The 14,091-nt window shown below is 33.6% G+C and overlaps 1 protein-coding gene and 3 long non-coding RNA genes across 8 annotated transcripts; 2 read left to right on the top strand and 2 right to left on the bottom strand.

Annotated features, from left to right (window-relative positions):
* Window positions 1-510: 510 nt before the first annotated feature.
* On the top strand, window positions 511-1,573 carry LOC145114023 (uncharacterized). 2 transcript variants are annotated; one of them, XR_013710905.1, is made up of 2 exons: window positions 511-735; window positions 1,211-1,573. It is a non-coding gene; the product is annotated as an uncharacterized LOC145114023 (long non-coding RNA). The 2 variants fall into 2 exon arrangements; XR_013710904.1 differs by having other exon boundaries at window positions 835-1,573.
* Window positions 1,574-3,684: 2,111 nt separating this feature from the next.
* On the bottom strand, window positions 3,685-4,491 carry LOC145113779 (uncharacterized). Its single transcript, XR_013710846.1, has 3 exons — window positions 4,480-4,491; window positions 4,038-4,096; window positions 3,685-3,708 (listed from the first exon to the last, which is right to left on the bottom strand). It is a non-coding gene; the product is annotated as an uncharacterized LOC145113779 (long non-coding RNA).
* Window positions 4,492-6,565: 2,074 nt separating this feature from the next.
* LOC145114010 (uncharacterized) lies at window positions 6,566-7,463 on the bottom strand. Its single transcript, XR_013710901.1, has 5 exons — window positions 7,228-7,463; window positions 7,065-7,110; window positions 6,883-6,991; window positions 6,700-6,779; window positions 6,566-6,586 (listed from the first exon to the last, which is right to left on the bottom strand). It is a non-coding gene; the product is annotated as an uncharacterized LOC145114010 (long non-coding RNA).
* A 2,509-nt stretch (window positions 7,464-9,972) lies between these two features.
* LOC145112073 (uncharacterized) lies at window positions 9,973-14,091 on the top strand. Of its 4 annotated transcripts, none has more exons than XM_079048287.1 (9): window positions 9,974-10,363; window positions 10,959-11,066; window positions 11,247-12,047; window positions 12,140-12,404; window positions 12,492-12,686; window positions 12,764-12,937; window positions 13,032-13,193; window positions 13,343-13,456; window positions 13,591-14,091. In XM_079048287.1, exons 3-9 carry the CDS (start codon window positions 11,269-11,271, stop codon window positions 13,921-13,923), a joined length of 2,022 nt encoding a protein of 673 aa, XP_078904413.1. In that variant the 5' UTR covers window positions 9,974-10,363; window positions 10,959-11,066; window positions 11,247-11,268; the 3' UTR covers window positions 13,924-14,091. The 4 variants fall into 4 exon arrangements, with proteins under 4 accessions (XP_078904416.1, XP_078904413.1, XP_078904414.1 ...); XM_079048288.1 differs by having other exon boundaries at window positions 10,501-11,066; XM_079048289.1 differs by lacking the exon at window positions 9,974-10,363 and adding an exon at window positions 10,389-10,878.

Below are 14,091 nucleotides of genomic sequence, written 5' to 3'. Positions count from 1 at the left end.
TAAAATCTATAAAGTTTGTTCTATATAGACACTCGTGAAGGATATTTCCATTCACGAATTGTTGTTTTACATCATTATACATGCTCAAACTCTTACTTTTTATCTATTTATTTAGTGATAGTGAGAAAACAAACAAACAACTTTAAAGGACCTCAAAAGTGGAAAGAAGAACATAATGAGGAATTTGAAGAGTTTAAGCAATCCTTATGTTGCATAAGAAGGATATGCACCTTACAAAGATTAATGTCTTTTTAGTCAAAATATGGTACAACATCTATGAATTATAAGATGCTCGTAACTATGTTTACATATATTATTCAACGACCACGATCTTCCTTATTTTTATGAGATCTTCTATAAAAATATCACAACACTCGACCAATGAATTTTTCGGAATACTAAGGGGCTGTTTGATTTGAATTTACTGGGTCCGGTAAAAGCTGACTGCTCACTCGGTCAGCAGTCCGACTGTTTGGTAAATCCAAAATTTTGCTGACTCGGTCAGCATTGCTGACCCAAAGAACTTACTCGGTCCGTTCCAAATATATGCTGACTGAAAAAAAAAAAAAGCCCGCTGCCCTCTTCTTCCCCGATCTGCCCTCGTGACCTAATAGAAAAATATGCAGCAACAAAATACGATTCTTTCACTCCAGCTTCCCTTTTTAGATAGAGAACAAAACACAAATCGACGCATTAGTCCGACCTCCTCCTTCTCCGGCCAGAGCTACGTCAACAGTAAGCATCTGTTTCGACTTGTTTTTTTTAAACAACTTGATCGATTGGTTGTTCATCTCTATATGAAGTATGTGACTTGTAACTGATTTTTGTTCCTAGATATGCGAAATCTGAGAAAAAAACCATGGTTCGTTTTTCTGATTTTGCTTCTCTATCTGAAATTGTGTTTATATCGATTTTTTTTGTTCTTCCCTCTTTTTTCTGCTGTGAAATCTATCTGGAATATGCGAGTTGTATCTGATTTTGGTTCCTATTATGGCAAATCTGTGGAAAAAAAAATATATTATGGCAAAATCTGTGGAAAAAAAAATCCTTACTTCATCTTTCTGATTTTGATTCTCTATCTGGAATTGTGTTTGAATCAGATTTTGATGTTTTTCCTTTTTTTTTCTGTTATGCAATCTTATGCTTTCGGTTCAAGCTTGTTAGTTTCTGTTTGCTGTTCTTCCCTTTTTTTTTCTACATTGATTATTAGGGAGCCATGAAACTGAAGCTATCAACAAAATTGTCCTTCCATGTGTTCTAGACAATGGGAATGATGCAGAGTGGTTTGAGGCGTTAGATGGTGATTGGTTTAAGGAGGAAGTAGAAATTCTGTAGAATTATGTATGTATGTTGGTACTTCATAGAAGAGATCATCACCCTCTTTGAATCTTGAAGAATGCAATATATAAAGTTGTCAACTGGGTTGTTACTCATGTTTTTGGAATAAAGGAAAACACTCAAATTAGTTTGTGTATATGTAGAAATTCAATCATTTTGTAAATCAATATAATTGTGATAATGATTTTATATGATTTGATGAATTTTTGTAATTAAGAGAATTGTTTTGACAAAAGTTTACACGAGCCTAATTGTGAGAATTGCTTTTGTATTAAATGATATTGCTATAACTAAATAGATTCATGTTGTGTTGCAAACATAACGTAAGGGTAAATTGGTCATTTTGATCATTCAGCAAATTCAGTCAGAAACATAACCAAACAACATGGATTCAGTCAGGTGTAGATTCAGTCAGAATTTCTAACCCAATCAGCTTCTAACTCAGTCGGCAAGTATCAAACGACCCCTAAGTGTTTATGATAGGATGCTAGAGGCCCAACTTGGGTATATTGATGCAATATAATTATTAAAAATAAGATATAATTTTTTGTCCGGGTTGAGAGGTTTGTGTTTTTACTTCCCACAGTTATGGCTTTTAAGTTTTATCACATGTTCAATTGGTTTGTTGGGTTGTTGATGTAATGTACTGTAACAATTCGTTTTCTAATATATATATTTTATGATTATTTAGTATATTATAAAAATTTAATGTTTTTTAATATATATTAGAAACAACAATATATGACATCAAAATTAGCATTAGAATTGATTACAATACCTCATAAATGATTACACTAAAAAAACAATTTTCATCTTGTTATTTCGACATACATATTTGTCACCAACAAAAAAAAATGTTGGGCAAGAATATAAATCGAATTGCACCTTAGCAATTGATGTTAATTTGTAGATGAAAGAGGGTTGATGAGTGTTATTTTTCGGTATATATTTCATAATGATAACTAGATGGTTACCCGCGCGTTGCGCGGGACGGAAGGTGTCGGTTTTCTGTTATAGCATTATACTTTTGAAGTATAATGTTATAATTAGGAAAACTTTTAGTTATTTCAAGAAATATTTCATGCTTACAAAATGTTGAGATGGCGTGTTTTAAAATAACATCAGAAATGATCAGTCCCTAATAAAATACATAAATGACAACAATTTCAAAAAATTGCATAATAGTACAACAAAAAATCAACATACATCAATCTGATGTATGGTGATTCCAACTCCAAAATTTGAATTCCTTCTGGTTTCCATCTTAATGAAATAAGGGAGTGACCTTCGTATGAAACTGTGATCTGCAAAACCCAACTAACAAATTTGAATGTATCAATATCAACAAAGGTCAGAAAAATGGCAAATTTTTATTATTTTTATATAAATAAAAATCAATTTTTATAGCTTTAGGACTATATTTCCCCTGAATAATGTTTTAATATTAAAAAAAAAAACAGTTTTTACATTTTTAGGACCATATTGCCCCTGCACACTTTTTATATTAATAAAATTAACCTGATTAATTTGATGTAACTTTTTTTTTGGGAAAAACTTCTGATTAAGTGTTAACAATTTTGTGATGATGACTGAGTCAACAATCTAGTAATCATCTGTTATTTGCTATCAATTTACAACTTTGAATCTATAGAAATCAACAGAAAAAACAATGTTGCTTAGGGGATATGAATAAAGATACTAAAAAAGCCAGCAAAAATAAAGGTAATTGGTCTAATTAAAAGTCTGTTCTTTTTCTTTCTTTTTGGGGAAAAGCGTTAACTAAAGCATACCTTCCACAAATCCAGTAACCGGACTTCAACTAACCATGTCACAATCAAATCCACCACCTCTTGGCACTTTCTCCCACAGAAACAAAACATATCCACTTAAATTAGTTCGTTTAATCTTGCTTTCCTTCCTGCCACAATCTGCCATAATTTTCTCATGATTTGTCTGATTAGATATAGATTACACACAAAACATATAACCAGAAAATAATAAAAAATGATGAAAGAACCACCTTAAGCCTCCAGAGCGAAACAGGGGATAGTAACATAGCAGCAGTTGCTAACAACATAAATGCAAATAAAATTTATAATTATGTCTCAACCTGGAATTGCTATAATCTGCTGCTTTCTATCTAACCTACAACCAAATATTAAAATAAAGTAATAAAACCTACATAAATCATTTTTTTACTGACCGTTTGGTTGTGTAGAACCTTTATTTTTTTTCCCCTGTTGTTTATCATTCCTGAAAATAATTAACTATCAGGCGTTTAACATAAAGATAGTATATTAAAGGGAAATTTAGAAAAGAATCCAAAATATATAATAAAAAAGATATATGCTGCAAACTGCCCAGAGTTACCTGAAGATGAAGAAAATATAAACATAATCAAATTTCATGAATATAGAAAATGGATGAAACTTGTTTGCAAATTGAAACAATATATCCCCAAGAACTAACTACAATATTTTGTTTCAGTGGTTCATATGAATGTTGGATTAAAAAATTGGTATTGTTGGACGCACAAATCCAACTACATAAAGTGATTACCTGATAAGTACACATGAAGATGTATTCCACATGAATGTATAGTACAATTTCTAACATAACATCTCCATGTGAAAGGGGATTCAAAACTAAATCATTGTAACCAAGAATAAGAACTAAGGTCCAACTGAGGAAATATTTACCTGATTAGACTAATGTAAGGAAATACACCAGCCTTTGGAACCGACATCTACTTGAAAACCTGTTCCAATAGAAAAATCTCAAAAGTAAAAAAAAAATCCATAAACTCATAAATCATATAAATTTATTCAAATTGCAGTAATATATCAACATCCTTCCATTTATGTGGCATAAAAGAATTTGAAATAGATGAGCAACTGATGTGGTGGGTTTTGGGAATAAACAACAATTACCCAAATAATAAAATCCTTGTTTATCAAAAAAAAACAAAAAACAAAAAACAAAAACAAAAAGAGCCCACGAACTCAAAATGAACAACTTACAATTTAGGATCATAAACACCTCCTTCCAGCACACAAATATTATTAAAAATGTGTCCAAAACGTTATCTTCAGTCAAAACTCTATGTTTTTCAAAAGTAAATATATAGTTTTACCGAAATACCCTTCATATATATCCTGAAACATATTGTAGTTTTGCATTTTCCTATGTCACGCCGTCTTCCAAATCAGCTTGTAAGAAAAATTGGTTTCATTGTACATACACCTCTCTGAAATTGACAATGGTCAGCCTACAAAATGTGAAGATAATGTGTTAGATGACGTACAAAGCGCTTATGAAATTAATGAAACCATGTGTTCTGATGCTATTATGTTGGTGCGAACACAAAAATCACTATTCATTAACCATTTTACCCTTGCACTCCGAAATAAAAAAAATCCTTGTATTTCATCAATTATAAAGATACTTATGAGTTTTTTAGTGTGAAAAGTGTTGGGAGAAAAAAAAGGGCAGAGGTAAAGAGTAAAATGGTCATTTTGTCTCATTAAGACCGGTTTATTATGGATAGAAATAAGAGATTACATTTACAACTTCCAGAATACATTGATCTCTAAATTCAAACATAATACGAACAATTTCCTGTCATAGAAAATAGAAAAAAAAAATATTTTGATTAAATTAATCAGATTCCTCTTGGATGAAAGGGATACAAATGTTGTTAAATTTGATCAAAATTAAAGAATTAATGCGAATATGAACCTGAAATATTAAATTCATAACGAAACATTAAATTTGTTTCGTCTTTCATGCAAAGAAAGTGGTCATCTTTCTTCTTTCTTGATTCATCATCTGAAGTTTGCTTGAGGACATCTGTATAAAAAATTCAAATTTACCTTCGGATCATTGAGTAATCAGTTTCACAGAAGACATATCTACCGGTGAAGAGAAGAGTACCAAATGTATACCTGAGTAACAGACAGCTCCGGAAGACGGTGGTAGTGACCACGGTTTGTAAATGATGGCACATTTGTCAGCTTTAGCATGCTATTTTTTTTCAATATCAATACATACATTTTTTAGAAATATACTTTTTATTACACAAAAGTAACATATAAATACACAGTAATACATATCTCTACACAAATAAATACACAAATACACACATCTGGACACATAGATATATAGAAATAGAAGCATAATTACAGACACATACAATCACAAAAATACACAAAGATTCAAACAAACACATAAATCCAAACAAATACACAAAGGTATGCACTCCTACACAAATAAACAAATATATACACCTACACAGATACAAACACTCCCACATAAAAACACATACAGAAATAGAAACATGTATATATAAAGATACACACATATATACACTATTACACAAATATTTATATATATAGAAACACATACATAGACACACACATAGACATATTTCAATTGTTGCTGGTCTTACCGATTTTATCCAATATGAAAACAAACCTGTATGGAGGAGGAAGTGGCCAGCTCCAAAGCGGGTCTGTTACGTGGAGGTTAAGATGGAGATGATGGTGTGATTCCCAAATCTGCCCACAGATTCCACCATCTGTAAATTAAGAAAATAAATGTTAATAAAGTCTACAAACCTTCAATTGAGATGTTCACCCATAAAAACGTTGAATTGTACGTATATAGTGCTGGTTACACAAAAATTACTTGATTGGATAATACCAGCCGCTATCCATTGTCAAAGTTGAAGCCCCAAAGCTACCTGCTTCAAGAATACAAATGCACGATGAAATTAATCAATCAATTTTGTCCTTCACCATATTTATGTTGAAGTGAAATTACTTATAAACGACAACCAAATCAATGAATTGTCAACTGTTTAGAATAAAATGGTGGAGATTTGGTGGATCTTACAACTAATTTACCCATGAATAAATAAGTATTTTTTTAAAAGCTTTATTTATTAAAAAATCAAACATGGAACTATATAAAGGTAATCAATACTTTTGGATATTCAATAGCGATGTGCAGTTATTACAGACCTCCCTTTTCTTTATCTGTTTTCGCAGACTACCACCATAACGGGTACCTGAAAAAGAAAATAAAAAACAATATTTAAGTAAAATATTTTCATTTTTTGTAGTTTAACAACAAAAAATATTTTTATAGATAAGAAAAATAAGAAATGAGGTGTGAACTATTTTAAGAAGATCTGGAGCTTGTAGCACCATTTTCGATTCCTATCCTGTCATCTCTTTTCATTCTTCACCTGTAAATTAGATATAACCATCAATATTTTTTTAAAAACATGAATTCATATATGTACTTGGGCTTTATAAACTTTTGTATTGATGCCCTAACGTATGTGTCTGAAAATTTTACAGATATTAATGAAAATCTAACATGCCTATTAACACAATATGACAGATGAACAAACTGAGTGTGTTTTTCAAATGACACTGCTGAAAAAAAAAATTGGTAAAATAACCAATAAATTATTATAGTCAATATTACAATAGGTAAATTTTGTGGTAAACCTTAAACAGGGACAACCGATGTCCATACCTAATTGGGTTTGTTTTTCTTGTAGCAAATCATGACCTTGAATTCCTGAAATTGGTTTTGTAATCGTTTGTTTTTCTTGAAAACAGCCCCAACCAAAATATGAAGGAAACTAACATGAAAATGATTCAGAATCGAAAACAACCAAAACCAAAAGATGATACATTGAGGTCAGTGGGATTTACCTGATCGATCTGTTGTGTATTTCGGCATATCTGTACAGCAAGAGGGCTACCATTTTTTATAAAAATGCAAGATTAGGGTACGGAATATGAAAAACAAACAATCAAAAAGGTAAAAAAAAAAAAAGGGGGGGGGGGGGGGAAGAAGAAGGAGATGGTGTCGTACCAGGAGCGACGATGCCCTACCATTTGTTGTTCAAAATTGAAAGACGGAGTGTGTTTGTATGTGTTTCACCTGGCGAAACTTGATTTCTCTTAGATAGATGAGGCAAACAAACGTCGATTTCTAGAGTGGGTAGATGACGAGCGCTTGCAATCAACTCCTTCCATCACCAACGTTTGAACAGATGATTTCAATCGATGCTTACCGAAGCGACCATTGGTAGATTTAGAGGAATTGCAGTGAAGGAAACAGAGGGACCGCTCATGGGTGCATAGAGTAGTGGAGTAGGTTGCCGATGAATGACAAAGACGACCTAGAAAACGCAGAGCATCCATGGAGAAGCCGAGAGAGAGAGAGAGAGAGAGAGAGAGAGAGAGACATTCAGAATCTGGGAGAGGAAAATGAAGTTGTGGAAGAAACTGGATGTAGAAGATCCTGGAAGGTAGAAAGAGGCGAAACTGGATGTAGAAGGTCTTCCAACTGGAAGGTAGAAAGAGGCGGTGGAAAGTGGATAGGTGGGAATGTGGGATTAAACTAACTCAGGTATACTAACTAACCCAAGGAACAATACCCTGGTCAAGTACTCAAGTACTGTTCCTAACTTTCACAATCTTAATATATATATAATAATAATTGAATTGCACCTTCATATCTGCATATTTACACCTTTGACATTATAGCATTTCAAACTTTAAAGACCGTAACTCCGTAAGCAGCATATTAAAATATTTTAAAGATTTTTGTATTATAGTATACTTTGTCACTGACGTCATATATTCTTTTTCTACTATAAAAGGCAAAACATAAATAGTTTATTTATTGAATCAAATGCACAGAAGCGACCATTCTTAAAAAAAGATGTATGCACAGAACTCAGAAGCGACCAATATTTGTAACCGTAAGAATCAAGAAACGCGTAGCGTGACCGGGAGTTGCCGGTAATTTATTTTCCACCGACACAGTTATACACTTATACCGGTAACTCCTCTACTTTCCCAACACCCCGTTTATTCATTTACTCCATTATTTTATTTTATTTTGCATTTAGCTTCAAATTCCTCCTATTTTTTTTTCTTCTCTTTTAAGTATATTGCTTTCAAGTTCCAAAGTAGTACACCCAAAATGATTCTTTTTTTATTATTATCTTAAAACAATTTAACTTTATTAATCATAAACTTTAAAATTTAATAATCAGGATAAATTTAGGATTCATAGTTTTTTCTGTATTTTATTCGCAAAAGACATTAGATATTTCGTCATCAATAAGATATTTTGATCAAAGGAAAAAAGAAAAGGTTAAGCTAGAATATTAAGTTTTATTTTTCAAAAATTAAAAAAAAAAATTAAAGATTTCTCGTGTGTGTGTATATATATATATATATATATATATATATATATATATATATATATATATATATATATTGAAACGACAAATCTAACCTACTCCTAAACTACTCCTTAAATCCACATATATCCACAACGGGACTTGAACCCTCAACCTCAAGGAGGGAAGGCAACATCATATTTCTCGTATTAGCTGCAAATTTTGCAAGGTCAATTGGCAAAATAGCTATTGGGACCTACGAAATTGCAAAAATGACATCGTTTTGGTAATTTGTAGTCCGCAATAACTATTCTGCAGATTGAGCCTACAAAATTGGTGGGGCTCTATGAGAAATAAGTATAAAAACCGTTACTTTTTCATTTTATAAAAGAAGGTTGGAATGTTCTCTCAACTTTACTTAATTTCAATATTTGTCATAATTCATATTTTTGTAACCAAACTAAGATATCAGTTCAAACTTAATATCGTAACTTGTAACCGAACCAACCCTACCACCATCAACCTCACCACCATCACTACCACCCTGATAACAAAGTACATAAACAAAATCCCGGTCTTGATTCGTGTGTTTGAATTTCACACAAACTCTTTTCTAATCAAGAGTTCTTGAAAAACTCTACGCTAAATCACTTACCCATAAAGAAGAAACATTGTTCATTGTAATTGTTATCGAAGTTCTTGATAAATATTAACCCTAGATTGCAAACTTAAGAAGAAGACAGAAAGAAGTAAACCTTACGATTGTCAGGTGGTAGGAGAATCAGCAGGAGGAGAAGAAGAGGGAGAAAGATTTAGTGAGGAGTAGATGACGAAAGTCGCGACGCCATGGTACAGGGTGCGTCATAAAACAATATAGAGATAGTGAGTGCAGTGGCGGACCTTAGTGGGGCATTTGGGGTCCCAGGCCACTGCTCAATTTCCGACACGCAGTGTAATTTTTTTTTTTCTATTAGGTGCACCCGCTTGAAGTACGAGGGACACCCATACTAAAACAGTCTGCGTCCGCCACTGAGTGGGTGGTAGGGGCGGAACTAGCTAGTAGTAAGAGTTCCTATGCTACCCTTTAAAATCTTTGGAGAAATGTACTATTAAAAAGAAGATAAAAGAAGATGTTACAAAGGTGCTACTACTAGACTGTCGAGGTGCTAATCCTCACCATAGAAGATGAAGAATCAAGACATTTTATATGCATTTAACGGAGAGGAATTGACATAGTTAGTCTCAGGGACTATATGTGCAACTATTGGAAACCATATGGATGATTCATGTAAAGAATTCAAAAGGTAGACTAAAAGTGAAGATGGTTGTAAACAATAGGACCAAAACTGTAATTTGTTAAAATCATTATTACGACCAGTTTGGATGGTGATAGCCGTACGATTTATTTGGTTTTGCATTTCTCATCTTTCACTATCACTTTATTCAGCAACAGCACTGTACTTCTAGAGAGAGAAACCATCGAGGACTGCTATGTGTGAGAGAGAATGAGACTATACATACATACACCTGTATATATAGATTAGAGAGAGAGGATGAGACTATACATACATACGCCTGTATATATAGATTAGAGAGAGAGAGAGAGAGAGAGAGAGAGAGAGGAAATTTAAGGACTATATCTAAAAGTTTTTGGAGTCCAAGGAGCTGTGCTGCCAATCCCGAAGATTCTGTATTTCTTCAATGGCGGACCACAAGGCCAGCTTTATATTCATCATTTGATGCTTCTTCTGTCATCGTCCTCAAAAGCTTGAAGCTCAACAAAAAGGGGAAATTCAGAGAACAAAAAAGTTTTTGGTTAGTTCAACGCTCATTGCACTAGCTACTAAAATCTATAAATGGATACACATCATTTTGTCGCGTCTGTCGTCGTCTTCTTCCACGTTTTACGTTCCGAAATTTGACAACAAAGTGTTATGAATTCTCTATTTCAGGATTAGATCTTCTCTTCCATTTTCGGATTCTCTTTTTCGGCATGTAGTTCTTTATTGAACGCATACAACCATTAGCACTGTATTGCTACTATTTCTTCATATTGTCCTGTTGCGGATATGATTTTTTGTCCATTAACAAAGTTGCTCTCATTCTCCATTTGAAATTTCGCTTGCGATATGCTTCAGTAGATTTTATATACTCCTTCCTAGTCGATTCGATTTACCAATTCCGCCGAAAGTGTTGATAGATACTGGAGTTCAATCCAACTTTTTGCTTTTGTTAAATTTTCACTTTAATGACCTATTGGTTTCGTGTTAATGAAACCGACTTTTTGAAAACAAGATCATACATTTCGCTCTGTTGTGAGCCAATGTCTGGTTAGAATTCCGCCATTGCTCTGTTTCCGCTTATGTCTTCTTCAGATCTGTTGTAAACTTGTAATTCGAACCTTTTGCAGTTCAAAGATTTACACTCTTCAAATCTATAGATTTGAACAAAGATAAGTTTGGGTTTGTTCGTTGTTGATCTTCACTTCCTCAGCACCAACAACTCAGGGTTATAAAAGGTATTTCACATATGAGCTCAGATTATTATAGTAATTTGATGAGAGGACTGTGTGGTTGGTAATGCCTTACTGGATGGATGAATTAATTGCATCACATGTTCCCTGTTTATACTTATAATAATATTTAGTAGATTAATGGATTTGGGTTTCAGTAACTGGAGATTTCTTTTCTGTTTGCAGTTGAAGAAAGAACATAGCAAGTATGAAGCAGACAGACAAGAAATCAACAACAAATAATCAACCAAAACGTTCTGTAAGATCACAAATCAGAGAGAATAAGGCAAACCAACCACCAAGAACAAAAAACACAGATGCCAAACCTTTGCCTGTAAAACAACCAGACACAAACATGGAGTCTGAAGAAGCATCTCAAAATCCCAAAACTGTTATATCATCAGTTGACCAACAAAACATCATAAACTTAGAGAAAGAACGAGATGAATCAGACTCTGAAACAGTCACTGATTCTGTATCCACCACAAGTGGGGATGAAAAACTAGAAACCATTCCAATAGTCTCACAAAAGCCTCCTGAAAACAAAACAATATCATCATCAACTAAAAGAGCACCTTCTTCTAATGGCATAAAAGATTCAAAAGGGGGTGTGAAAGTTCATCCAAAGCTATCATCTGCACCTTCATCAGTGTCATCCGAAGGAATAGATGATCAAACTTGCGAAGAGCCAAAGGAAGTGGAAAAAACGAAAGAGAATTTGGATGAAAAGATTGAAGAAATGGAAATGAGAATTGAGAAACTTGAAGAGGAGTTGAGAGAAGTTGCTGCTCTGGAAATTTCTTTATATTCTGTAGTACCAGAGCATGGTAGCTCAGCCCATAAAGTCCACACACCTGCACGCCGACTTTCCAGGCTTTATATTCATGCAGCCAAACACTACTCTCAAGGAAAGCGCTCCACCATTGCTAAGAACACTGCTTCAGGGCTTGTTTTGATAGCAAAATCTTGTGGCAATGATGTTCCAAGGTAATTAATTACTGTAATTGATTTCAATCTTTCAATCAGATTTCCAATAATCTTCTCCTTTATCTTTTCTTACAATTTAGTAACTACTACAGGTTGACTTTCTGGTGGTCAAACGCTGTTGTGTTGAGGGAAATAGTAACACAAGCTTTTGGCAGTTCATGTCAATCAAGTTATAAAAGGGAAGGTTCTACCCCTTCACCACTAGCATGGAAGGCTAATTCTGGAAGTAAAGAAATCAATAAACCTGATTTTATGGATTTTATTGATGATTGGGAAGAAACAAGAAGTTTCACATCTGCACTTGAGAAAGTTGAGTCATGGATCTTTTCAAGAATTGTTGAGTCTATTTGGTGGCAGGTAGGTATTAATTATTAAATCTGAATTTATATCAACGCTATTGTAATATTTATTGTTTTGATATGATTTTTGTTTTGATATGTGCAGACATTGACTCCTAATATGCAATCTCTAGCAGCTGATACAAATAGGAATAAATGTAATGGGAATTTGGGAAACCAACAACAGGGAAACTTTTCCATTAATTTATGGAGGATTGCTTTCCATGATGCTTTCAAGAGACTTTGTCCTGTTCGTGCAGGTGGCCATGAATGTGGTTGTCTGCCTGTTTTGGCAAGAATGGTATTATTGTGTTATCTTGATTTGGTATCATTCTATTCTTCAAATTATATAATAATCCTCCATTTTTTTTTTGTTAGGTAATGGAACAATGTGTAGCTAGACTTGATGTAGCCATGTTTAATGCTATTCTTCGTGAATCAGTCCATGAAATCCCAACTGATCCTGTGTCAGATCCTATTGTTGAACCAAGGGTTTTGCCTATTCCAGCTGGGGATTTGAATTTTGGTTCTGGGGCACAACTCAAGAACGCAGTATGCAAACAAACAAAATAAAAAAACTGATTCTTTTTTATTTATTTATTGATATAATGATATTTTGATATGGATGTGTTTTTTTTTTATTTAGGTTGGGAATTGGTCTAGATGGCTTTCTGATTGGTTTGGGATGACCGAGGATGAGCATGGTGAAGATGATGGTGAACTCAAATGTTTTCATCTGTTGAATGCATTAAGTGATCTTTTAATGCTACCTAAAGACATGCTTATGGACAGATCAGTTAGAACCGAGGTTCACTTTACAAATTCTATCTCTCTGTTAATCAAGGCCATTTTGTTGTTATGCATACTGAGTTTGACATACCAAATTTTGCAACATCTAATCACTGTCATAAAAAATAACCTCCATCTCATTTGATCCATCTCTTCCATAATTACTAGGTATGCCCATCAATTAGTCTTCCATTGCTTAAACGGATTCTCTGCAACTTCACTCCAGACGAATTCTGTCCAGATTCAGTTCCTGGTGCTGTTTTGGAAGCAGTAAATGCTGAGGTACAACTTGTATTCATTTTCAAAACCCAAAAACACAAGTTTAACATCTCATTTTTACACGACATGACATAACATGTTGTGTTGTATTTAACATGCATTGAAGGCCTTTGTGTGTGTGTGTGTTTGTGGTGTAGTCCATTATAGAGCGTAGATTATCAGGAGACGATTCAAGCAGCTTCCCATACGCAGCGGCTCCGGTCAAATACAAACCGCCTTCCACCACCGCTATCTCTCAGAAGGTGTCAGAAGCTGGTGGAAAATCTCAACTGAGTAGAAACGCATCCGTTGTTCAAAGAAAAGGTTATACAAGTGATGAGGAACTACAAGAACTCGATTCACCACTCAGTTCAATTATCGATAAACTACCTTCATCACAAACTAATGGAAACGGTCAACATACAAACCAAACATCTCGTGTTGCAGTCAACTCACGTTATGAACTTCTTCGCGAAGTTTGGTTATCATAACCACTTCCAAAAAAAGAGAGCCATTTTAGTCTTTTTGTTTTGTATCTTTAAAACAATGGGGTCATTGTGATCATATAATATAATGTATACCATATAATAAATAACGTTTTTCCACTCGATGTAATATTTGGAGGGCATGCAAGTGTACATTTTTCGGTTGTGATGTTA

Source organism: Lactuca virosa, chromosome 5 (genome assembly GCF_052849685.1).
Source record: "Lactuca virosa cultivar CGN04683 chromosome 5, Lactuca_virosa_CGN04683_v6, whole genome shotgun sequence".
Taxonomy (NCBI): Eukaryota; Viridiplantae; Streptophyta; class Magnoliopsida; order Asterales; family Asteraceae; genus Lactuca; species Lactuca virosa.
This window is presented reverse-complemented; position numbering and strand designations above follow the sequence as displayed.

What these genes read in the sequence shown, in the direction of transcription:
- LOC145112073 (XM_079048290.1), top strand. Translation starts at nt 11,269, where the DNA reads ATGAAGCAGACAGACAAGAAATCAACAACAAATAATCAACCAAAACGT. An exon ending in TGTGGCAATGATGTTCCAAG is followed by an intron (nt 12,048 to 12,139) that starts GTAATTAATTAC and finishes TAACTACTACAG; the next exon opens with GTTGACTTTCTGGTGGTCAA. An exon ending in TTGAGTCTATTTGGTGGCAG is followed by an intron (nt 12,405 to 12,491) that starts GTAGGTATTAAT and finishes TGATATGTGCAG; the next exon opens with ACATTGACTCCTAATATGCA.